This window comes from Sciurus vulgaris, assembly GCF_902686455.1.
Source record: "Sciurus vulgaris genome assembly, chromosome: 16".
Taxonomy (NCBI): Eukaryota; Metazoa; Chordata; class Mammalia; order Rodentia; family Sciuridae; genus Sciurus; species Sciurus vulgaris.
Window position 1 is genome coordinate 34,966,352 of NC_136477.1, and position 24,497 is coordinate 34,990,848.

Here is a 24,497-nt window from a genome sequence, read left to right on the forward strand (position 1 = left end):
TCATCGAAACCCAGATGTAAGAGTAGATCTGGGCAATGGAATGTCAGGCCTGAGAAAAATCACTCTCAGGAACTAGGTGGGGAAAAAAATGGAATTAGAAACTAAACACCTTGAAAATTCAGACTCAGATGCAGGCAGGGTATTCCAAAGCACCATCTCCAGAGGAAATAAACACAAGCTTGAATATAGCTCTTGGGGAAAAAAAAATGACCACAGTTTGTGAAGGTTTCTTTGAGCATAGAAGGGAATGAGGGACCAGGCAGATTTGGGGTTAGAAACTAGAAGGAAACTCCAGGCAATAGGAAACCATGTGGATGGGTGGGGGAAGAAACTTTTGAGAAAAACCAGACTGGAAAGGGAAAAAATTGGCCTTAGCAGGCATTTGGATGTTTTCCTGCAAGGGCTGGCTCCTGGATAGGTTCAAAACATGAAAAGCCTTTGGTCTGTACTTTGTCATACCTTTAGAATCCAAATAAAAAATAGTTGTCTATTCCTGGGTTCATCCATCAAGAAGATAATGACCCCAAAATACTTGACACAACTAAAGGGTAAGTTGTTTAAAGAAAAAAAAAAAAAAAAAAAAAAAAGCAGGGGGGAGGCTGGGTAAGTTGCTGGAATGGAGTAGCCTCTTCAGAGGCTAACCTTATCCCCACTGAGCAAACACAGAGGCAAGCCAAGGACTTAAACACAGTGGAAAAGAGCATTTGCCATGAAACTCCATCACACAGGCCCTTTCTAAGGTAGTACGTCTCTTCCTGAGTCTGAGAGGAAGAGAAAATATTACCCACATTTTGTCTTTCTACCACCACCCATAATTTTATGGGTATTTTCTCACTTAGAATCTATTAAACTACTCACTTTGACATTAACACAGGTAGAATGCTAGACATTTGTTAATGTAAGTGTAAAATTGAAGTTAGCAGAAAAGCAGTCTTGAAATATAAAATAGGATCCTGTGTTTTCAAATCACCGTCTCCATGTTTTTATATTTATATTAAGTGACAAACAGAAACCTGAATCAATACTGTTTACACTGCAATGGAAGGAGGTGGGTAGGAACTAGAGCATGTCTCTTTCCAACTGTCCGCCTTTGTATAAACTCAAAACATTTTGCCTGTGTCTGCTTGTTGTTAATGATATCCAGGATCAGTTATGATAGTCTTACTCATGGGATTATTTTGTGGGGAGAAAGAGTCAAACCGGGGAGAAAGTTTTGTGGTTAGATAACAAGTGCTTGGGTGCTGACTACATGACATTTGACACATTACTCAGCACCTCCAGGTTTGCTTCCTCTGGGGTAAAATGGGGAGGATAATAATTGTCTTAGTTACTCGATACCCATCCAACAATGGCATAGGCTACTAAAAGTTGAACATGCACCAGTCTTCAGTAGTCAAGCAGGTATGCACGTGATTGAAGTGGGGTGGTTTTAAAGAAATACTGGATGGTTTAGAAGCCAATGAAAGGCATCCACATCTAAATACTTTTAAACAGTGTTGTAGCCAAACAGCATTCTTCCTGTAGATGAATTTGCCCTTCTGATGAATTACAGGAATGTTCTAAGAGTCTCCTAGACTCCAGTATGCTGAACTATTGATGGGGGTTGAACTGCACAGCATATCAGTAGAAATATAATGCTTGCCATCACAACCACTGCTTACCACATTTTCGGGATACACACAGATCATCGTCAACTCATTCTCTGCTTACATTGTGAAGCGGGGCTTGTCTCCTGTGCAAAAAGACCAAAGATACCCATGCCCTCAGGATTCTCCTCTTCCTCTTTGTTTTTTTTTGTTTTTGTTTTTGTTTTTGTTTTTTGTCTTGGGCCTTTAGATCTATTCTATTTGGTTAACTGCTTCATTGGTTCATTGGTAGGATAATGGAAGTTAGGGTGAAATTTTTACCTTTTATGCCTAAGGGTATTCAGATGGGAGGGACCTGATGAAAATACAGATAAATACTAACTGTGTGATGCTACAAAAATAAGACTGTGGGTTAACAGAAGTACTGTAAGTCTTCCTCCCCCAAACAGGTAGACACACTTTATATCACATTTTAAATTATCCTTAAAAAGAAACAGAGTCATGATCTTGGCCCTAGACTAGTAACTTTTGAAGGACGTAGAAGAAAGATAGGTAAAACTGGAAACGGTATTAGGGTGTTTTTAGTTGCATTAATAATCCACACGGATAGGACATAATAGATGTCAAACATACTGTTGCAAAAAAAAATTGTGACAATTTCACATAGGCTTCAAACATACCCACTTTGTCCGTGCTTGCCCAAGCTTTTATTTGGTAATTGTGAATGCCATGTTAACTCATTATTGCTTGTCTTAGATAATTTCTCCCAACAGAAGAAAACCACAAAGAATCAGAAAGCCTCTGAAAGAGAACAACTTCCCTGGACTTCTTTGGCTGATGTGAACTCAGGGATTTCACTTAAGACATAAACTATTAGGTAAACCTCTACATAAATGATTAAAAATTCTCTTAGAATAAAAGCATCTCGAATATCTTGCACATGTGATACACAGAGACATGCTGACAAACACATGTAATCATGTATGTTTAATAAATATATTACTATCAATATAAGCTATATTCATGTGTATTTACATTTCACTTGGAATTGCTCTCAACTGGTTTGAAATGCAATTGAGAAACTGACATAGGTTGGAGAAAAACCTACTATTCATATGGAAATCTTTGACTTAAGTTTTCCTCTTATAAATCATTCTCAATTTCATCATTTGTTTCCCTAGGAAAAGGTACTACCCATAATTTCTTTATACCCTACACATTAAATTAGAAATTTTCTCATGTTGAATCCCTTGTCATTAAAAAAATCTCATGGGAACTCTTTTAAAAAACTGTTAAATCACACAGTATTTCAATAATAATTTTTAATGGGACTTCAAATCAACCTCACATAGTTTTCCTTTTAGGAAAAAAAATTTTTTTTTCATTCATCCCTTAAATTAAAAGTTAGTTTCATTTTATCCATTAGAGCAAACCTGCCCCCAAAGATATAAATTCCAAGGGAATTTATGTTTCTTAAGGAATTTTGCAACTTGATTTCATTCATAGATCTCCTACACAGTTCTTCATATCTCAGAACCGCATTCTAAAGTGCAGTGTGTTCTTTGACAGTTGCTTCCCAAAAAATCTTCAGTTTTAGCTCTTACTCTTCCCATAGTACACAAGCTCTGCAGGTGAGCAGTTGTGATCTGCGACTTGAGGTACATATTGTTTATTGAGAAACTATTTCTTTAAAGGTGCCACAGAGAAGATAGGCTAAAGACACTTCCTGAATTTAGGATCCTTCTAATTCAGGGTTGATATAGGCTGAATGGCTACTAAGTCTCTCATGATGCCTGCCAATTACAACGAACTGCCTTTTTCTCATCATAAGTAGAAATTTAAATGCAAACCTTGCAATTTTCTGTTATTCCACAACACAGGGAGACAATCATGCCAGTTTCTAAAAGGATCATATGATAGAGTCCTTATATCACCAATATTTTATGGATAAAGAGATATTTGAGTCACCTACAAAACAATAACAATGATACATCATTCAAATTCAATTTAGGGTCTTATAGTGGACTTTTTATTTATTTATTTATTTATTTTTGCCACGTAAGAGTTTTTTCTCTTCCAATTCTAGAGCTCTCATTTCTTCCTAAAGAAATGCATTTTTAATTTTTTTTTAATTTTATTTGTTCTAATTAGTGGTACATGACAGTCAATGCATTTATACATTTTGATAGATCATATATAAATAGAGTGTAATCTCTCATTTTTCTGATTATACATATTGCAGGATCACATGGTTCATGCAGTCATACATGTATATGAGGTAATAAAGTCTGTTTCATTCCACTATCATCCCTTCCCCCATACCCCTTACCCTCCCTTCATCCCCCTCTACATAATATAAAGTAACTCTCTTCTTCCCTATCCCTTTCCCCTTATTGTGAACTAGTTTCTGCATATCAGAGAAAACATTTAACTTTTGGATTTTGGGGTTTGGCTTAAAGAAATGCATTTTTTAATAGCAATGTGATTAGCTAAAACATTAATAAGAACAATGACAAACATCAATCAAAAAATTGCCAACCATGTCCTCAATTTAGTATGCTTTTCCATGATTTCAGAAACCAAGAAAGTGAGAATTTTTAGGATCATTTTTCTTCTTTTTACCTTTGAACTCGTAAAACAAGACCTCAGAGTGAACAGTATAACAAGGGGTGAACCAAGAAGCACTTTTTTTTTTTTTTTTTTCAGAACCTATCCAACTCAATTAGAATGAATTCCACCACCTGCCACTGTGATGGGATGTGCTTTTTCTCAAAGATGTCGGGTTTACAGGCCCTGAAAAATCCTGAGGGCTATCGTGTAGCCAAAAGCAAATGTAGGAAAGAATCATACTTGCAGTACTTTTAGTTTTTGTTATTAGCAAAGCCTGACAATACACACGTGTCAACACATGAAACACACATTCCTTCAACACTTAAAATGTACTCAGAACCACATTAAAGCATGTGAGATGTGTAGGAGCCTTAGACAACAGGGTTCCTGTGAGGAGAAATGTTAAGTCTCAGACCCTAGAAATGTTTACCTCATCTCTGTGCCAAACACATAACAAACATGATTCCATGAAACTCAGAAATTAATTTTTCTATTGTAGATATAAAAAATATTGTCTGACTGTTGAGGAAACAGATGTTTGGAAGTATTATGTAACTTTTCCAACAAATTAAAGAGTTTTTTTGGGGGGATATAGAGTTCAACTGAAAAATCCTTGGAGTGTCTTTTTTATTTTTTTTAACATATCTGTAAGTATATTTATGTGGTATTGAAAGCTTACATAAATTTAACAAACCAAATGCACACAAACATATTTGTGCCTAACATATTATATTTTGCATATAATTTTAAATATATATTACTATATTCTCATATCTTTATAAGATCACTGATGAGTGAAAATAGATAACTTTAAGCCAATAAAAGGGATAATTCCACATTAATAAAATAAACATTCTGAGTTAGAAATCATTGCTTTGTTGTTTGTGTAATATTTATTATTTTTTTAACATGTGGATCAGTATGTCTTTGGTGCCCTTAGTATTTTTACCACCCTATAGAGCATATTTGTGCCATGTTTGCGGTTTCCACTGATGTAGTATCAAAGGTTCCCAGAGAGAAAGGCAAAGCCCCCAGAATCTAAGGAACTATTTAGGAATGTCTTCTGTCCCCAAGTCATTGCCCAAAAAGTAAGTCCCACCCAAAGCCTGAGGAGATTATAATCTACAAGAAGGACCCTAATCATAGAAGCAGGAGAGATGGTAAAGCACAAGATCTCTGATCTCAGAGGTGCTCAACGGAGCTTGTGTTGCAAGGTGTTTAGATGAGACGGGAAGAGTCTACCAAGAAACAACCAATGTACACTAGAAGTAAAAAGAAAGAACATTTTATATATATGGACACGTGTCAGATTCTAAACATAAGGAACTGAAAGGAGCAGAGTAGATGCCCTATCTGGTCAAAAGGACTTCTGTTCAGTTAGGAAACATCAGTTAGTAACATTTTGATCACAAGACATACTCTTTTTATTTTTATGGCATTTAAGATTCCACTACAAAGCTGGGCATAGTGGCACACACCTATAATCCCAGCAGCTCAGAAGGATGAGGCAGGAAGACAATGAGTTCAAAGCCAGCCTCAGCAACAGCGATGCGCTAAGCAACTCCGTGAGACCCTGTCTCTAAATAAAATACAAAATAGGGCTGGGGATGTGGCTCAGTGGTCAAGTGCCTCTGAATTCAATTCCCAGTACAAAAAAAAAAAAAAAAAAAAGATTCCACTACAATATTTAAACATTGTCTCTAATGAAATTGTATCATTTCTGTATGTGTAAAAGCATTAGAGAGGTAGATTGCAGTATTAAATGCTATCAAATACAAACTTAGATTTAAAATAGAAATATTGCCTGTTATATTTAGTGTTTGTGAGTTTTCTCTCTGTTTCCTTTGCCTGTCTCTTTCTCTCTCTCTCTCTCTCTCTCTCTCTCTCTCTCTCTCTCTCTCTCTCTCTCTCTCTCTCTCTCTCTCTCTCTCTCTTTCTCTCTCTCTCCCCTTTTCTCTCAGGATTAAGCCCAGAAGGTGATTTACCCCTGAGCTACATCCCAGTACTTTCTATTTTTTATTTTTATTTATTTATTTATTTATTGCTAAATTGCCAAGCCTGGTCTCAGAATTGGCTATCCACCTACCTCAATCTTCTGAGTTGCTGAGATTACAGGTGTGCTCTGCCCTACCAATGTGTGGGTATTTTTATTACTTTTGCCTAATATACATGTAACAGCGACTATAAGCAAGTGCTGAGTAAACATCTGTAAAAACACTGAAGAAAAACATGCAACTGTGCGACCCCCAAAACATGGGTACCTATTTTGTTTACATGTATTCCAAAGATTTCTCAACGCTAACACGGACTAATACTAGTAATAATATGATGATGATGATGATAATCATAATGATTCTTTAAAATATCTACTATTCTGATTTGCAAATAATAAATTAGGAGGGATCATTTTTGGTTGGAGAAATATGTTTGGCTGTAGTTGTCTGGATGAGCTGGAGACAACAAATGGAGACCACTGACCATCAAAGTGAATTTTGTTTTTCCCCAACTTTGATTACAAAATCGTAAAAACTGGCATTTTTCTCAAAAAAAGGCCCAGAATGAAAATCCAATGTAAACAGAACCTATAGAACAATTCTGAATCAGTCTGATACACTGGTTGAAGGGACTAAAGTTCCTAAATAAACCAACCTTTCTGAAATAAAAATAAAGGCCAATATCAACACCCAGCAAACATGTCAGTTTAGATATTGATTACCTGTGACTAGTGGCAAAATTAATGCCAGAATAGATTACAGTAAAATTCACTAAAGAAATATCACACATCTGCTATTCCAAAGGAACATACAACTTATAACTGTTTTGTCCTTTTTTTTTCTTTAAGTAATCTAATCCCATTATTTGAAAATTGAATAAATGTGTTTTTCAGACCATTTTGTTTCATGAGCTTCTTGTTCAATCGACTGTGAGCCCACCTGGTGAAGGTACCTATTCCTCTCAAAATGTAATTCCTCAGACTCATAAATTTCACAGAACATTTATTTTAGTTTGCACTGCTTTCAGGAAATAAAAGGTACTAGAAAAGAGGCTCTCTGTGGCATGGCATTGGGTTTTTCCCTTTGCTTGCTTTGATTCCATGTGGAGTAACTCAGGTAAGTTTGCTCTCGGCCAGAATTAAATAGTTCTACTTACTCATATATGTACATTACAACCCAGTGCATGTCAATATCTCTTGGTAGGGGCAACATCCCACTCTATAATGACTATACCTCAAAGCATGACCAAATAGAGTATTTGCCCTTACTGTGGGTCCACGGGTCTCAAAGAGCAAACTGCTCGTTCCTTACTTGCTATATAAATATTTCCTGTCAGTACATAAGGAAAAAAATGAAAATAAAAGTAATTCCAAATACATGTAACTGTTTGGCCTCATGACTAGTCACTTAGAAATACTAAAACAAAGTAGACAAATGGCCACAGAATCTAGAACTACTAAATGAATTCAGTCCAACAACAAAATCACACTCCTCTCTGTAACAATCTAGGTGGGCCCTATCCATCTCCCTACATTTTAGCATGAAGAATTATTTCCTTTACTGAAGAAAAGCCAAGTTCTGCCTTAATTAAGAATGAATGATATCATTCCTGGGTCATTCCTGAACTTTTAGATATTTGTCCTCATCTTTGATTTTAAGTGAAATGTCAGATGCAATGTTAGTTTCCGTAAGTATAATTCAACCAGCCTTGTGACTTGGAAAGCAGGAGGGTATATTCCAGACTCCTTGTAGTGAGCCTGAATATGTGGCCGGCACTCTCTCACTTCTTACACTCATGGCTATTAGGCATGGAAACTTTCTATGGAATATCCATTACTCATTCCCTCTGCTCCAAACACCTAGCAGGTCAGAAAAATGGGGTGGGGTGGGGAGGGTGGAGAAAGGACAACCAACCTTAAAAAGCAGAGACAACTAAATTCGTCTAAGACATACACCTTGTTGTCAATAGCCTCTTTCATTTACTTTTCCCCAACCTTTTAAATTAGCACATACGATGGACTCGGGAGGAAAATCCATGTGGAGAAACGAAAATCAAAAAGCAGCGCACATCTCAGTAAATTGTGCGATAGCTCTTAATCTAGTCCTTGTGCTTGAGTATCTGAATGAGCTGTGGTCTGTTTTTCATTACTTCCCATCTGGAGAGATTGCTGGCTTTGTTCAGCAACTTCTGGTCATTTTGGCCTGACAGTGATGGTTTTGTTTTATGTCGTTATATTACACAGAACCAAAGCAGTTGCAACCACCACCCAAGAAAGAGCAATCTTGAAAACAGGTTTTGTTGAAAGAGTTCCGGAAAAGGTTTCCCAACAGAGCAATGGGTGTGTGTCCCCAACTGACTAGCATAGGTAGCACACAGGAGACAACAACACCTGTCTTTTAGATGCTAAAATAAAGTCTATTGTGCTATTACATCAAGATTAATTTTTATACCCTTCCTCTTTATCTCTAAGGAGACTAATGCATGTACTTTCTCAGACCTCACTACAAACTAACTTGCAACAGCTCATGAAAAACTGATTCCATATCACATCTTTAAAAGCAAAAATAAGTAAATCCTTGTCTTCATAATGTTTAGTTTTAATTGCATAGGCTTCATCTCAGGCGAAGTTGCCCATGATTGAAGACCAAGTGTCTCAATCAAGATCAAATCCAATTTGTATCCTCTAATGACAGTCTCAATGACCTTAGTGATTTTGCTTTAAAAGGTCACTTTCCACACTCTTTAATTTCTTACCTTAAGAAAGCAATGGTCCTAAATAACTCAACTTCTGCCTGTTATTTAAAGAAACAAAGCACCACATTCTAATTCTTTACTGTTTATCTGAAATGATTTTATGAAATAAAGAAATAGGGTCATGAGTTATTCAGATTTCATAGAAAGAACAACCAATATATAAATGTAGTAGAAACCAGCTCAATTGTTCTAAGACATGTATTTTATTTTTCTGAAAACACTACAGAACAGATCTGGAGAATCATTAAGATAATAGTAATATGTTATCCAAAACACTATATCTTAACAGAAACTTTTTAAATTTTTTTCCTTAATATGAAGAAAAAGTATTTTATACAAAAGAGCATGAGATATTGTCAAGCTTTTAATCATCACAACACTGTGAATGAGGGAGGACTTCTTATCTCTTGATAGATGGGGAAACTAGGGCACAGCAAGGTTGAGTAATCGACTGCAAGTCACACAGCTACTAAGTGGAGAGGCAGTCATCAACCCAGGCAGAACGTAGGGCTCCACCATGGTCATAACATTACAATGCTGATTTTCAGATATTTATATAACTCGATGTTTATTGTAGGTTATTTTATATTCTTCTATAGTGATTTAGTTTCGTATGACAAACATTTTCCAGGATTTGACAGTCTAGTCCTTATGATTACCGATTTAATAGCTATGCAATAGTTGTATACGGTCCATAAGCTAGAATGTAGATGTTGCCTATATATTTTCCCAGTACGGAGAAGGGTGCTCAGAGTTGTAACATATATATGTACTTGAAAAAATATGTTTGAATAAAATCTTTGGGACAACATTCCCAGTAGCATAACCAGTACCAAGGACTATACCCTTTATTGCTCTTTCTATACTGACTTTGTAAACAGACTTCCAATTTGGCATGGTAATAGTGAAGAATGCATGAACCAGTTTCACACTGAGCAACACTGGAGGGCCTACATGTTTGCTGCTGGAGCGGATGTAAACAATCACTGCAAATTGCTTTAATTGTCATGTTTCCAAAGATTGCCTAATTTGCCCTGAGGATACCACTTCTCCTTTAGCCCTCTCAAGTTTTTGCTATTCTGATGGTGGTGTTTTTGTTTTCCCCCACACCTCTCCACCCACTTCTTTCATAACGGAGAATCCACCATGCTCCTTTCTCAATGCTGTGTAAAATCCCCAATTTAGAATCTCACATCCAGCAACTTTAGAACCAACTTCATCTTCACTATGGTCAAAAGACCCTCAGTTTATCATTCCAGTTATTTTTCCACAAATACCTTCTGGATTAGTCACTCTTTCCAACTTGTTCCTTGCTTCATTTCTGGAAGACTGCAATAAACGCTGAGGTCATTGTTCCAGCACCTGGTAGTCAGGTCCTTGAACTCTGACCACCTGTATCTTCTTGCACAACTCAGAGACTTACTCCCAAGGTCATCATTAACAATGATCAACTATTTTCCTCAAATGTAACTGCTGTCTTTTCCTGATTGTCTCTAAGCATAACTACAACAAAGTCCACGTTTCCGGAAGGACATGCTCTAAACAAAACTCTGCATACCATTAAGATGGTATTTTTCCCCAAATGTGACCATGCCCATAGTACATTTTTTATCATGATGGCTTGCTTTTTGGTGCCTCCCAATGATGTGCTTGGTGAAGCTTGTCAGTCAGAGTCAGTACTGCTAACCACAGGTTCCAGAGACAGAGGACAAAACAAGACTACTGGAGGATTTTGTAAAAATATAATGGTCACATGATCACCCAGGCTTCTTCACATGAACTTCTCAGCACAAGATCTAGTAGCCCTCCAGTCTCACAGTGAGCTTCAGCTGACCTTTCATGAATGATTTTCCTAGTTTGTTCCACAGCCCCTCCCTCCCTTACTTCTCTCCTTCCCTTACTTCTTCTTTTCTTCTTTCATAGTTATTGGTGCCTATTATGTTTAAGACCAGTAATTTCCAAACTACTTTTTAAAACCTGACTGTTAAGAATACAAATATTTAGAGCAGAGAACCCAATATTTACATACTTAAGACCTAGGTATTTATGATACTTACACATCACAAAATAGTTACAGAAAGTTTATAGAGAAACAAAGAGATACAAGTTCTAGTATTTTTTTCTACTACTCCAAATAAACATGCATCTACACCCTGCACACACTCCACTTTGGAAAGAGGTATTCTAGATCACACAGGCCCTGTCTTCGTTATTTTCAAACATCTCTTGGAGAGACAGAAAACCAAAATGAGCAGTTACCAAAAACTATGGATAGGAGTTAGGAGTTGAGCTGAGGAGCCCCACAATAGTTTGTCCAGATTAGCTTCTCCCACATACTGGATAACTTGCTAATGGAGACTCTGGCCTACTTTCAGTTAAATCACTTTTCAAACCACACAAGTATACAGGGTATAGTTTTCCACATGGACAGACACTCTATATTTTGTCCTCTCCAGTGATATTCAGTGATCAGAGACATCTGTATGGCTGAGCAAAAATCTGCCTAGGGAAGGGCCCTCTCATATGAACCACTGCTGCTATCAGACTCTTAATAGAATCTACTATGGTTCCAGGATGTTGCTTGCCTATGAAGAGTAGTGATTCTGGTGGATATTTAATCAATGTTATTGGCTGTCAGACTTGGGACTTCCATTTGCTCTGATTGGTCCCATAGACATTTTTACCCCAGAGTTTGGAAATGGATGGGAATAATGGAAATCATATTCTTAATGCTTCTAACATATCAGAAGTTTCCCACAGCCAGCAATGACAGAAATTCCTAGTCATGGGCCAGTTTTACTCCTACATGTTCTCCCAAGATTCTGTTTTCACTTGCTCACCCTAATGTACCCCTGCTCATTCCCCTTCGACAGATGATTATTTGATGATTTCACTCCCTTGGCTATCTGTAACCCTAAGCTTTCTCTCAGCTTCCTGTTTGACATCTCACGCAGATGCTATGCCCAGGCTTCTAGCTCATTATGTCCATTGCATAATATACCACATTCCCCCCAAAACCTATGACTGCTACTTCTGGTCTTCTTACCTCTATAAGCAGCACAACACTCTTCCCAATAATGAACATTCAAAATACAAGCTTTGTTTCATGCAGCCTTCTCTTTTATCTTCATAGAGACTGATTGATTCTACAGTGACCCCTTTCCACTACCCTAACAATAATTAGGAAACAGGGTGACTCTGTCCCCATTTTCACCCTTGAACTAAGGCTTCAAAACTTCCCTTTATTTTTTTAACCTTTCCTTTCTCTCCTTATAATCCAATTTCACCCATTTTTGCTGAAATAACTTTTTTAAATGCACATGCAATCATATATCTACTCAAAAACTATTGCTACCAAAAGGTCCATGTTATATACAGAAATAAGACTGAAACATACAGAATAACATTTTTAAAGCCTCCAAAAGCTTCATCCCATCCTTCTCTCTACCAAAGTCCTTACCAGAGCTGATCCTTCATTCCACCTACGTGGGTCTACTCAACTGTATTCTCAAACTCTTTCTCCTGACCATCAACCTTTCCCAAGCCCACATGTTCTGCCTTGTTTTAATGAATCCCATTCCTCAGAAAGTAATCTCTGTTAGTACATTGTTAATACTGTATTTACCCAAAACATGACCATGCCAGTAGTACATTTCTGATCATGACAGCATTCTCCAAATACATTGGTTAGAGGTGCTTTGGTGACACTCTGACATGAACTAGGGCAACATACTGCTCCTAAAATGGATATTAAGATTAGTTTCTTGGTTTCTTTTCAACAAAAAAATAGAACAATTGGGTGGCAGAAACCATGTCTTATCATGCCTTACAGTAACTACTGCATTTTTTGGCTTAAAGGAGACATGGAATGCTATTCCTTTAACTGCTAAATTGAATCTGGCTCCCATTACCCAAATATGTTAGGAAATATGTAGGCATGTATGAGTGTTTTTTTCCTAAAATGTGTGCATAATAATATTTGCATGTGAAATGGGGACAGTTCTTAGAATGATCTTGGCTCTATCACACTTCTTGGTTTCAGTGTTACAGCAAAAATTAGATTAAGAACAACAAACAACATATGTTATAAGAAGCTTTCCCGTTTTCCAGTAAGAACTGAGTCATGCAAGAAAGACCATATAAATTTCATAAATAATGTAACACAACCTTTAAAAGTATATGGGATTCTCAGACATTAAGAAACATAAGCAAAAGACTGAAGTCAAAAGACTTCAAATATATTTTCAGGAAAGTAAAATGCCTGACTACATAAAATACCAACTCTGAAATCCTGTGAATTATTTATAGCCAAAGTTTAGATACAATGGGCCCATCAATAAATTCATTCCTAGTCAACAAACGTTGCTAAAGCTTTAAAGAACAGAGAAATTAAAACATGCTTTGCAAGAGAAAGTTTTCCCCAGTGCTCCTCATTTTTATATAGGAAATCAATTTGCATCACTGATAATATCATTCAAATCAGACAACCCAAAGTTGTTAGGAGGTAATTTAGTTTTATGCTGAAGCAATTTGATACTTGTTCTGATTTGTGATTTTCATTTTGTTTGTTAATGAAAAAAATTAATGAGCAATGTTACCAGAAATACAACTCATCAAAGCACTGGCATTATTAAAAAGGTTTGCCATATACTGTACACTGCCATCATTGTGCAGCTGGGGCCTGGACCTCCGTGATGCAGGAGCCATCAATTGAACAGCACAGGCAAGAGCTCAGAGTACAGATGCCCTTATACATACCTTTGCATTGATTTGTGTTTTTGTCAAGAATTGCCTTTGTGGATACAATTTTTCCATACCTGAAACAGAAAGAAAATTCCCTGTTATTGTAACCCAACGAAAATACTTAAAATAGCTTAATGAACATCAGAGCATAATTGAGCATGAATCTACCAAGAAAACAAGTTCTGAACTCCCATTTCACACCTGGATGATCTCCTTTCTCAAGATCTTCTTTATTACTCTGTAGTGCATTTCCCCTGTGTGAGCACTGGGTTGTGACTTCACAGATAAACCTATTGAACATTGTGGGTGGCTGAAAGGGAATTCATGTGATTGTGATCAAGGTAAATTGCAATCTATGGACTCATGGAGGACAGCATAAGCTTCAGTGTCAGGCTGAATGGGGTTTGCGTCCCATTCGGACTACTGCTGTGACTTTAAAGGATTTAACCCATCTTCTCTAGACCTCAGGACTTTTCTTCTGAAAAAATGAGAAACTATATATATATATATATATATATACATATATATATATATATATGAAATCTGGTTCAATCAAACTTCACATCTTCAGAAATCCAGGTGTTAGGCTCCAGAGGCTAGTGTAGTAGTTCAAAACATATATCATGGTGCCAAACTGCCACCGCTGAAGTCTCAATTCAGCCTGGATGTGTTTGGTTGACTGTCACATGGATTCTTTACATCATGTCATCATCTAGTGACATAGACACAATTAGTCAAATAATGCTGCGGATTATTTTTTTTTTTGCAATGATTTAAAGTTATTTGTAAATATATGAGATGAGGTAAAAGTATCTTCCCTCTAGGGTTGCTGGGAGGGCTAACTGGGATGAACCTGAAGAGCTGAGGAGAGTGGCGGACAGTAAGTTCACATTAAATCTTAGCTCTTCCTCCCATTATGATCTTCCTCCCGTCTACTATAAAATACCAGTATTTGGCAGTCTCTGTGGTAGCTGAGACATAAAGGGGGATAAGGATTCTATTTCAAACAGCAACTTAAATCATTTCTACTTAGACTGTCAAAATCTGCTAAGAAATGGGGCATGGATCTTTTATTTGCTAAAAGATAAGGTTTACAATTTACACTGTTATGTTTAAGGTAAGGGATTTTACTAGCTATGTTCTCATATAACTAGTCACACAAACACTCACAAGTTTAAAACTTGTTTGTTTATTTAGTATTACCTCCATGTCTAGTGATATACATACTCCCTTCCTTCCAAACCCCCACACCCCACCTTTCTCACCTCACAATAAACACAAACATGCCTCTCTTTCAAACTCTGATTTCATCTAAGAGTTTCTCATTGGGAGAAATAAGCAATAAAATAATATCATATTTTGAACAGTTTCTTTAGTAGACAATGATTCACAGATCATACCAAAGAAGTAGATATAATATTTACTAGGTTTGGACAATTTAGGCAGAGAAACATTTGCAAAATATATAGAGAGTAGAAAAGTTAAAAAAAAAAAAAAAGATGAAAAGGATGTTTGCTGAAACTATTTTTCATGAAAGGTACTGCTAATACAGTATGTGAAAGATTAAAAAAAAAGAAAGAAAAATAATATAAAATATGTATAACTAACACACACCAGACATAGAAATCCTTAAGACAAAAATCCTTCTTAATTGGTTTCTAAAGTTACTCCTAAAATTTTTATAGATGTACCTTCAAAATTAGAATTTAGCTTTATCTTTCAAAGATGAAATTGAAAATTACTGTTTCTGATACAGAATTACATCTCACAAGGGGACTCTGGACTGCAGGTGTGCATATAATCCCACTACATCAATATCACAAGGATATTCTCTTCTCCATTAAATGTAGGATATGGAAAACATTGCTATCATTATTTTAGAGCAATTTAAAAAATGCATTCTTGTAGAAAGCACTCATATTTTATATTTTGGCAAGCAATGTTAAAAAAAATAGAAGAAAAAGAACTTAATTTCCCAGAAACTACTACAATATTACCATAAATGGGAAAATCTCTCACACACACACACTCATCATAAAAGCAAACTGTTTCCTGACGTCCCTATTTCTCATTGCGCTGTAGGTGAGACTTTCCAACACCACTATGGAGTAATAAAACAATGGAACACAACTCTGAAAACTTGACACAACCTCTACTCTCGCTGGAGTTACAGGAATTTCAACCGTTGGCTTAGTTACAACATTCTGCATTAGCAATTATTTTGCAGAGCTAGAATATGCTTTGAACAACAGGAGAAGGTACTTAATGGGCCATTGGTTACAGTTCATGTCTGAACTCTCGCAAGGGCAAACAGGTACTTTCTGCATGAGTGGTGCTGTATTCTTCATGACCTGCAAAGTCAACAATTGATAAAGGTAAATAAAGTTTAGGCTACTTTTTAAAAAGACACAAGTCTCTATAAGCACAGAAACCACCTATCCAATATACTTGTGAAGAATTATATTAAATTTCTTTTCCTGGAGTTTTGTCCAAGTGTACAAAGAGACTAGAATAAAAACTCTAAGGCATGCTAAAAGTATATTCTTAAACACTGTGAAGGAAAAAATAAGATCTCTGAGGTTAAAAAAAAAAAAGGTAATCTTAAACGTATATTTACTTCCCTTACTCTTCCCCTTCCCAGGGTTTAGATCAAGACTTAAATCTTCATAAAGTTTGTCTCCAACTGTGCCACCCACGAGTGGAAAGCAAAATCTGATATTAGAAGAAAAAATGCAACCCAATGGCTGAGTGATGGCTGGAAATGGACACCTGAGCAGTGGTCCCAGGTGCCTTCTGGCTCCAGAAGCTTTCAGACAAATCCAATTCACTTCTCTATCCTTTCATTTCCTACAGCAAGAAGAGATAAAGTACTATCCACAGTCTTCCTCCTTGGGGGTTTGAACTTCTTGGGGGAAACAAATAAATGAAGTGAACACATCTTGTACTGTAATTCTTTCCATGTGGACCTTCTCCAGGCAACGTGAGAAGCCCTGATCTAGCACTGCTAACACCTTTTTGACATTAAAAAATATGTATCTCCGTATTGCATCCACATATTCACCAACAACCCAGAGGGCTCCTGTGGTCACCAAATAGAGCCAGGTGTCAAATAACATTTTCTTCATATTCTAATAGTATTTTCTTAAACAGTAGCCATTCTACAGTAAGTATAAATCTTATGTTTAAGCTTTCATAACTGAATTTTATAGACTCATATGATGTCTATCATTGCTAAAATAATTTTAGCCTAGCTTGTTAATACAAATTTTACATATGATTTTTAAAAGAAATAGCCATTTCTTTTCTGGCATTTATCCTTAGTATTAAGTGGCATCTGAGTCAACCTATATTTGTTGATACACATGATTATTCCACATACAAGCCTAATTTAAACTAATGGCATCTTTTATTTTCAAAAGTTGAAGAGAAAATAAGAGCTATTATGGGTCTACCCTTCATGAATTATGAAGACATCAAATTGTTGGGAGCATTCTATAAAGAATTTATTTTTAAACCCTTTGCTGAATCACCCACTGTGTATATTAATTCAAAAAATACAGGCAGAGACTGAAAATAGAGTCTCCGCAGTCAATTAACTCTCAGCTAACTCATTTTTCACATGCCTTCTATATTGATACCAGACTAGAAAAAGGTATCACATTTATTTAATGGATGAAACATTATCCTTTTAGCAAATGTGGTTGTTTGCCTACTTTTAGATGGCTCATTCATTCTTTGGCATTTGGGAATGCTAATGGAGCAAATCTGTAGCTCTGGGGCCCTCTCTGGAATGTAGTAGGGCTGTCCCTGATAGACTACATCAGTTTCATCTACAAGTTCATAACCATTAATATTCTGAAGTATTAACCAGTTCAATCTACAAGTGAGTGGACAAGGTATGTGTAATGGTTATGGGCTGAAACGTGTCACTGGCAAACTAACAGGTTGAAATATTCACCTCTAGTACTTCAGAATGTGACTGTGCTGGAGGCAGTGTCTTTACAGAGGTAAGTAGGGGGGAAATAGGGTCATATGAGTGGCCCTAATCCAATGTGACTGGCCTTCTTCCATGATGGGAAAGACATGGGAAGACATACAGGGAACACGGTCATCTACAAGCTAGAGAGGTATCAGAAGAAACAACCCTGCCCGTGCCTTGATCTCAGATTTGCAGTCTTCAAGAATTGTGAGAAGAGACATTCTTGTTAAGTCACCTGGGCTGTGGGACTGCGCTATGGCAGCCCTAACACACTAATGCAATGGTGTCTTCTCCCCAGGCCTGGGGAGCATTCGGAAAGGGAGCAGAATTGAGGGGATTCAGAGGGTAACATCCTACTTCAGATGTCTTGCTCAATGACTTTGCTCTTGGCCCTTCCAAGCCCTCACCTAAGACATTTGAGTTTCTTGTCATCCAGCATTCTTGTATGATAACAGGCCAAGAAGTACCAGAGTACCCAGAGCAGATAATTATTAATCCAGAAGCTAATCCTTGGCTTTTATAGTCAGGACATTCTTTCCTTCCCCTATAAAAATAATCAAACTTATTCTTCTTTATGGCTGAGTAATATTCTATTGTGCATATATACCACATTTTTTTTTTTTTTTTTATCCATTCATCTGTTGGAGAGTACCTAGTTGGTTCCATAGCTTGGCTATTGTGAACTGAGCTGCTATAAACATTGATGGGGCTGCATCACTGTAGTATGCTGATTTTAAGTATTTCAGGTATAAACCAAGGAGTCTGGTAGCTAGGTCAAATGTGGTTCCATTCCAAATTTTCTGAGGAATCTCCATACTGCTTTCCAGAGTGGTTGCAATAATTTACAGTCGCACAAGCCATGTATGAGTGCACATTTTATCCCACATCCTTCAAGCAATTGTTGAATTGCTTGTATCCTTGATAATTGCCATTCTGACTAGAGTGAGATGAAATCTTAGTGTAGTTTTAATTTGAATTTCTCTAATGTCATTTGCTAGTAAATGGATGGAACTGGAGATTCTCAATGTAAGTGAAATAAGTTAATCCCAAAAAACTGAAGACCAAATTTTCTCTCTGATATGTGGATACTTACACAAAATAGGCAAGGTGGGTAGGAGGGGTTCCACCAGATTGGACAGGGCTAAGTGGGGGGAATTGAGGAGCAATCAGAATAGGAGAGAAAGTAGAATGAATGGGACGTAACTTTCCTATGTTCATATATGGAAACATGAACAGTGAAACTCCACATTATGTACAACCACAAAAATGGAAAGTTCCACTTCACGTATATATGTCAAAATGTACATTCTACTGTCATGTGTAACCAAAAAAAAATCGAATTCTAAATCATAGATCTATACTATAAATTTCACAAATCTACTGTACAAAATGTTTCCAATTAACATACACCTCTGGTCAAAGCACCCTCTAAAGAACAAAAAATAAGAGCATATAGAAGCGGGATTTCTAGAAAAGTTCTTAGAAGAACAAGTGTTTTGAAGACAGGACAATACTTTGAAAATCAGAAGTGCTTTTCAGATTTCTTAAAAGCAATTCTAAAAAAAGTTTCTTTTTCAGATCAAGTATATTACTATTTAGCAAATTATATTTTCATGCTACTGATAGGTTCAGTAGGATCCTAGGCCTGTATTACTGTATTTCAGGTTAAACCTGCTCTTGGTTCTCAAGCCTTAATGTACCCAATAATGACTTGGATGGCTTGTTAACCCCAGAAATTCTGACTCCATAGATATGAAGTGGGCCTGGAGAATTTTGCATTTCCCAGGTGAGTCTGATACGGCAGGTGGTGCTCTGAGAATCATTGTTCGAAAAGAGAAACACAAACTGCAAAGCATGAGATATGTAGGACCCCAGAGACTAGGGGAGCTTTCCATAGACATCAACAACAAGGTCCAAAACTGCATTTTCTTTTGTTCAAATAATTGTCCATGTTTAAAAAATGGACAATTTTCTTCAGAGATTTTGCCGCATGATATTCATCATTTAGCCAACACAATGACAACTTACAACTAAAATCCACCTGTTTTGACATTTTTTTCAGATACCTTGTAGGTATTGACATTGATTAGTAACTGGTTAGCGTCTTTACTGGTTCTTTAATTAGAAATGGGTGTCAATGTGGAACAGATGCAGGAGACTGAGAATGCATATTTTCATTTTCAATTTCTAAATACAAAAGAAAATTACTAGTCTTCTAGTTCTTATAGTTAGTACCTCTTAGTTGTACTTTAAGGTATATTGGGGCCATACAGCTAGGTTATAACAGTCCACCATCTTAGCAAAATGTTGTGATAAAAAGGTTTCCATGCCAACAGGGTTGCAAATCACATATATCTGGGTTCTTTTTAAGACTGATCACAGCATATTTCAGCATGTTTAGCGTCCTTTCATATTTTGTCAGCTAATTTGGAAAGACAATGGGCTTTAAAACTGAAAAGTATAGATGTGAATCTAAGTTCTAATACCCATATGGCCTGGGACACATTACTATACTCCTCAGCTCTTGTTTCTTGATTTGTATAATGTGATTATTAAGCCCTATTTTTTTACAGTGGTTGTAAGCATTAAACAAAATAGCATGTGTGAAAACATACGCATTCCTTCCATGCTTCCATCCTTTTACTAAATCCTGCCTTGTTACCTGTGCATTCACTGAATAGCATAAGTGGTAACTCAGTATCTTTTGACCATTTGGTAGAGCCAGCATGTCCCAACTCAGTGCTGGTGAAGGCGTCCCTAGGAAGCATGTGTTTTGGTGTTATCATGGCTTCTCATTTATACTCCAAGTGAATTTCCCGTTTGCTCTGGGTTCACTAGGCCTCCTTCCGACTGCACCTGACTTATGGCTCAGTCTGTTCCGGGCTCCAACAATTCAGCACTGCCTCCCCGATCTTCCCAGATGCTTTCATGGCCTAATCTTCCACCATTATCCACTGCTCTGTATCCTTATTCCAGACCCACCCTCTTTTCTATTTTCTCCTTTCCTGGCCATCAGCCAAGAAAGTCATTTTACCTGGTTGACCACATGGTGACCCTGGCATTCCTTGATCTTCACTGCTGTCAACTGCTCATTTATTCATGCATGGTTGACTGTGAACAGCAATCACACCCTCAGGGCCATTTTGTCTTCAAGAGTTGAATCCCGTAGTATCAATTTCCAGAGTCTTCTGTGAGTAGCTTTCAGATTTTAGAGATTTAAAAATGCTCAGGAATACACGTGACTCCATTTTTTGAGCCTCTCTTACATCCATCCCAATTGGTTTTATTTAGTTGGCACCCCTTTTATCACAGTTCCTATGGGCCAGCTGCTCAAAGCTCTCTACATACATCAAATCATATTAATCATCACAACCCCATGAGGTAGGCTCTGTCTGGAGCAGAATTTAAAGATGAGGACAAGGAGTCAGAGGCATCTTAAATAACCTTCCCAAGGTCATATAACTAGGAAGCAGCAAAAGCAATATCCAGTCTCCAAAATTTGGGCTGCAGATCCCATAATGTGCCAGCACTTCAATATGCTGCCTGGAGCTCTCAAGCCTCCAGCCATTCCTCCTGTCCCCAATCATGTCTCTCCTCCAATTATGATTCACTCCTGTGATGTCTGTGTCCTGTTTCCCTTTCACATCACCTATATCTTTCAGAAATGTCTACTTTTCCCCCAATGCCAGAGTTCTTCCCTGTCTGCCCACCATTTGAAAATCCATGTGTCGTGTACACTGGCTATCATGAGGTTTTTCTCTATTCTTCCACGGCCAGACTTCTTGAATGATTGCTTTACTTGGGCTACTTCTATCTACCCAGTACCCAATTTTTGTGTTGTTCCTGTGGAACAATACTTTGAAAAGTTGTCAGTAACTTCTTAATAAATAAAATAATCAGTTATCATCAGCCTGGCTATCTTGCCACCATTCAACTTCCTTGAATACTTTCCTTCTGAAACCCTCTAGATTCCATGAGTTACTCTGGCCTGCTTATTCCCTTGCATGTATTTTTTTTTTTTTTTTTTTTTTTGGTTTGTTTTAATTAGTTATACATGACAGTAGAATGCATTTGACACCTTGTACATAAATGGAGTAAACTTCTCATTCTTCTGGTTGTACATGTTGTAGAATGTACATACCAGTCGTGTAATCATATATACACATATGGTAATGATGTCTGATTCATTCTACTATCCTTCCTACCCCCTTTTGTGAGTGGCTTTCAGATTTTGGAGGTTTTAAAATGCCTAATCTAAAGTACCTCTATTTTTTTCTAGCCCCTCCCCAATGAGAATTTAGCATTTACTTCTTGATCTCCATTGTTTCTCCTCCTCCAGGTTCTGCAAAGCTTGTATATGTCAAAGTTTAATTCTCAGTCCACTTGTGTTTGGGTATTGCTGTGTCCATTGGGTTGATAAGTCTCAATATTAGAGTGCATGGAATAAATTTGAAAAAATTCCACAATGTACACATATGAATATACCACAATGAATTTCACCTTTTATGGATATCTATAAAACACCCATTAAAAAACAATAAATATAGTGGAGAACAGTAGAGAAAGGATAATAGGGGAAAGGAGGAGGAAAGGGAAATTAGAAGCATTGGGGACTGAAAAGGGGCAAATTATTCTATCATGTATGAGTATGTCAAAATGACATGATGCTATTATGTATAACCACAATACACTAATAAAAACATTTTTTTTAAAAGTTAATGTGAATCAGGATCACCTGGATGGCTTCTAATAACTCTGGGTCTCCATTTCCAGAGTTTCTGATTTGGTTTGCTTGGATTGTGCACAAGAGCTGATCTAAGCACCATATTACAAGAACGACTATACTAGAAATCCCCTTCATGGCCAGTTTTGAATTCCCATTGCATTTCATGCTCATATTTCCTACTCTAGATCTGCCTTCACCCTCAAACCTCATTCCTGCATCTCCCACTAGAGTTATCAGATAATTCCCCTTGGATGCTGAATGATCACCTCATCTGACATGACAAAGCTAAACTCAACATCTTCCCCTCTCCCCCCCCCCCCTTTGAAGCCCTCTTGAAATGATTCCAAGGCAGAAGCAAGTCAGGTAGAAGAACAGGCCTAGGTTGGAGACTAGGACTCGGGACCCACTTGGAAGGACACCCGCTTTTCAGCACCAGCCACTACAAACATAAAGGAACAGAATCCCCACATTTCTAGGTTCTTCAATTTTTGGAAAGAAATCTTGATTTTTTTTTGGCAAAATATTCAAAATTTTTAAAGCTGACTTGGAAATTTTATCAAGTAATGTAAAGACCAAATGAAGCAGATTTTCTAGGTAGATTGAGCCTGAAGACTGGGAGTCTATGACCTTGACACTGATGTCTTCCAGTCTCTGCTTTTCTAAGTAATGCAGGTATTTTAAAGTTAAACTGCATATTCTGACTTCAGTGAAGACAAGTTATTTTTCCCAAATATAAATAGCTGCTGTGCTCACAGCCTATATAAAATCACCTAACATTTTGTTTAATGTTTTTACAATTTTATAATATTGTCTATTTTGCCCCATGAGATTGTATCTTTAATCAGACCTTCATTAAACAGGGTCCCAGATAATTTTTTATACTACCCAGATCATATCTAATATATCCAGCATGGAGCCTGATGCACAGTAATCTCCATGAAAATATGTGGGTATTTTTTGTTTTTTGTTTTTTGTTTTTTTTGTCATTCATATGGACCTGGCAGTTTTTTAAGATCAGAACCACCTACTAATAATTAGACCACATATGCATACACATACACACATGCATGTGTTTACCTTCAATTGAGCACCAGCTATGTGACCGAGTGTCTTAGGTAGTTTACATGCCTCCCCAATAAATTGATTTCTTTATTCCCATTGTTTTAAAGATGAAAAAAATTAAAGTTTGGTAAATTAAGTTATCTGCCCAAGTTCAAACAGTCCTTCAGTAATTGAATTTTATTATTATTATTTTTTTTTTCTTCTGGTGCTAGGGATCAAACCCAAGGCCTTGTGCATGCAAGGCAAGCACTCTACCGACTGAGCTACCTCCCCAGCCCAGTAACTGAATTTTAAATTCAGGTCCATTTGACTGCAAAATTACTACTCTTTTCTTTTTTCACATTAACTCTACTTATAGTGAATAGATAGCCTCTGGCCAGTCAAGAGGCTACACAACCATTTGTAAGCTTTTGCAAATGTGCAACTTGGTTCGTTCCATGAAAGGCAGATAGAGGACCAACATTCTTTGGAAATAATATAACTGGACATTTACCACTGATTGTTAGAGCTCACTTTGAAAGAAATGTATTCCTTAAAGCAGTGTGTGACTTTCTAACATTTGGTAGCTTCTAGTAAAACTATATAACTAGATTGAGCATGAATTCAATGCACAATGAAAAACAAATTTTTAGCAGATTTACTATTTAGAGAAGACCTCAAACTTCAGATGCTAAAAATCCTGACATCACCTACAGTCTCAGTAGTATTTAAGAAAAAAGAACTCTACCTAACATGCAGCATTATGTGACAATTTTCAGGGCCACATTTCGTGGCAGTAGAATTCTGGTACATATAACACACTCTTGTGGCTATGTTTTTGTTCCTTCACAGTCTATATGTTGATATATGATCACTTGTATGATGTTAATTTGGAGTCAGGGCCTTTGGGATTGGGTCAGAGCCCTTGTGAATGGTGTAAGTATCCTTAGGAAAGAGGCCTGAGAGCTTCTCTGTCTCTTCCAACATGTGAGGACACGGCTGGCTCTCACCAAACACTGAATCCGCCGATATCTCTTTATCTTCAACTTTCCAGCCTCCAGAA

The 24,497-nt window shown here is 37.0% G+C and overlaps 1 protein-coding gene across 9 annotated transcripts in view; it reads right to left on the minus strand.

Moving 5' to 3' along the window:
* Window positions 1–24,497, minus strand: part of RBMS3 (RNA binding motif single stranded interacting protein 3) — a gene marked incomplete at its 3' end in the record, with an annotated part of 684,132 nt that overhangs the window by 482,547 nt on the left and 177,088 nt on the right. For all 9 annotated transcript variants that reach the window (XM_079113995.1, XM_079114001.1, XM_079113998.1 and 6 more), the window contains exon 3: window positions 13,704–13,762. In XM_079113995.1, coding sequence (XP_078970121.1) covers window positions 13,704–13,762 — 59 coding nt within the window. The remainder of the gene's footprint in view (window positions 1–13,703; window positions 13,763–24,497) is intronic.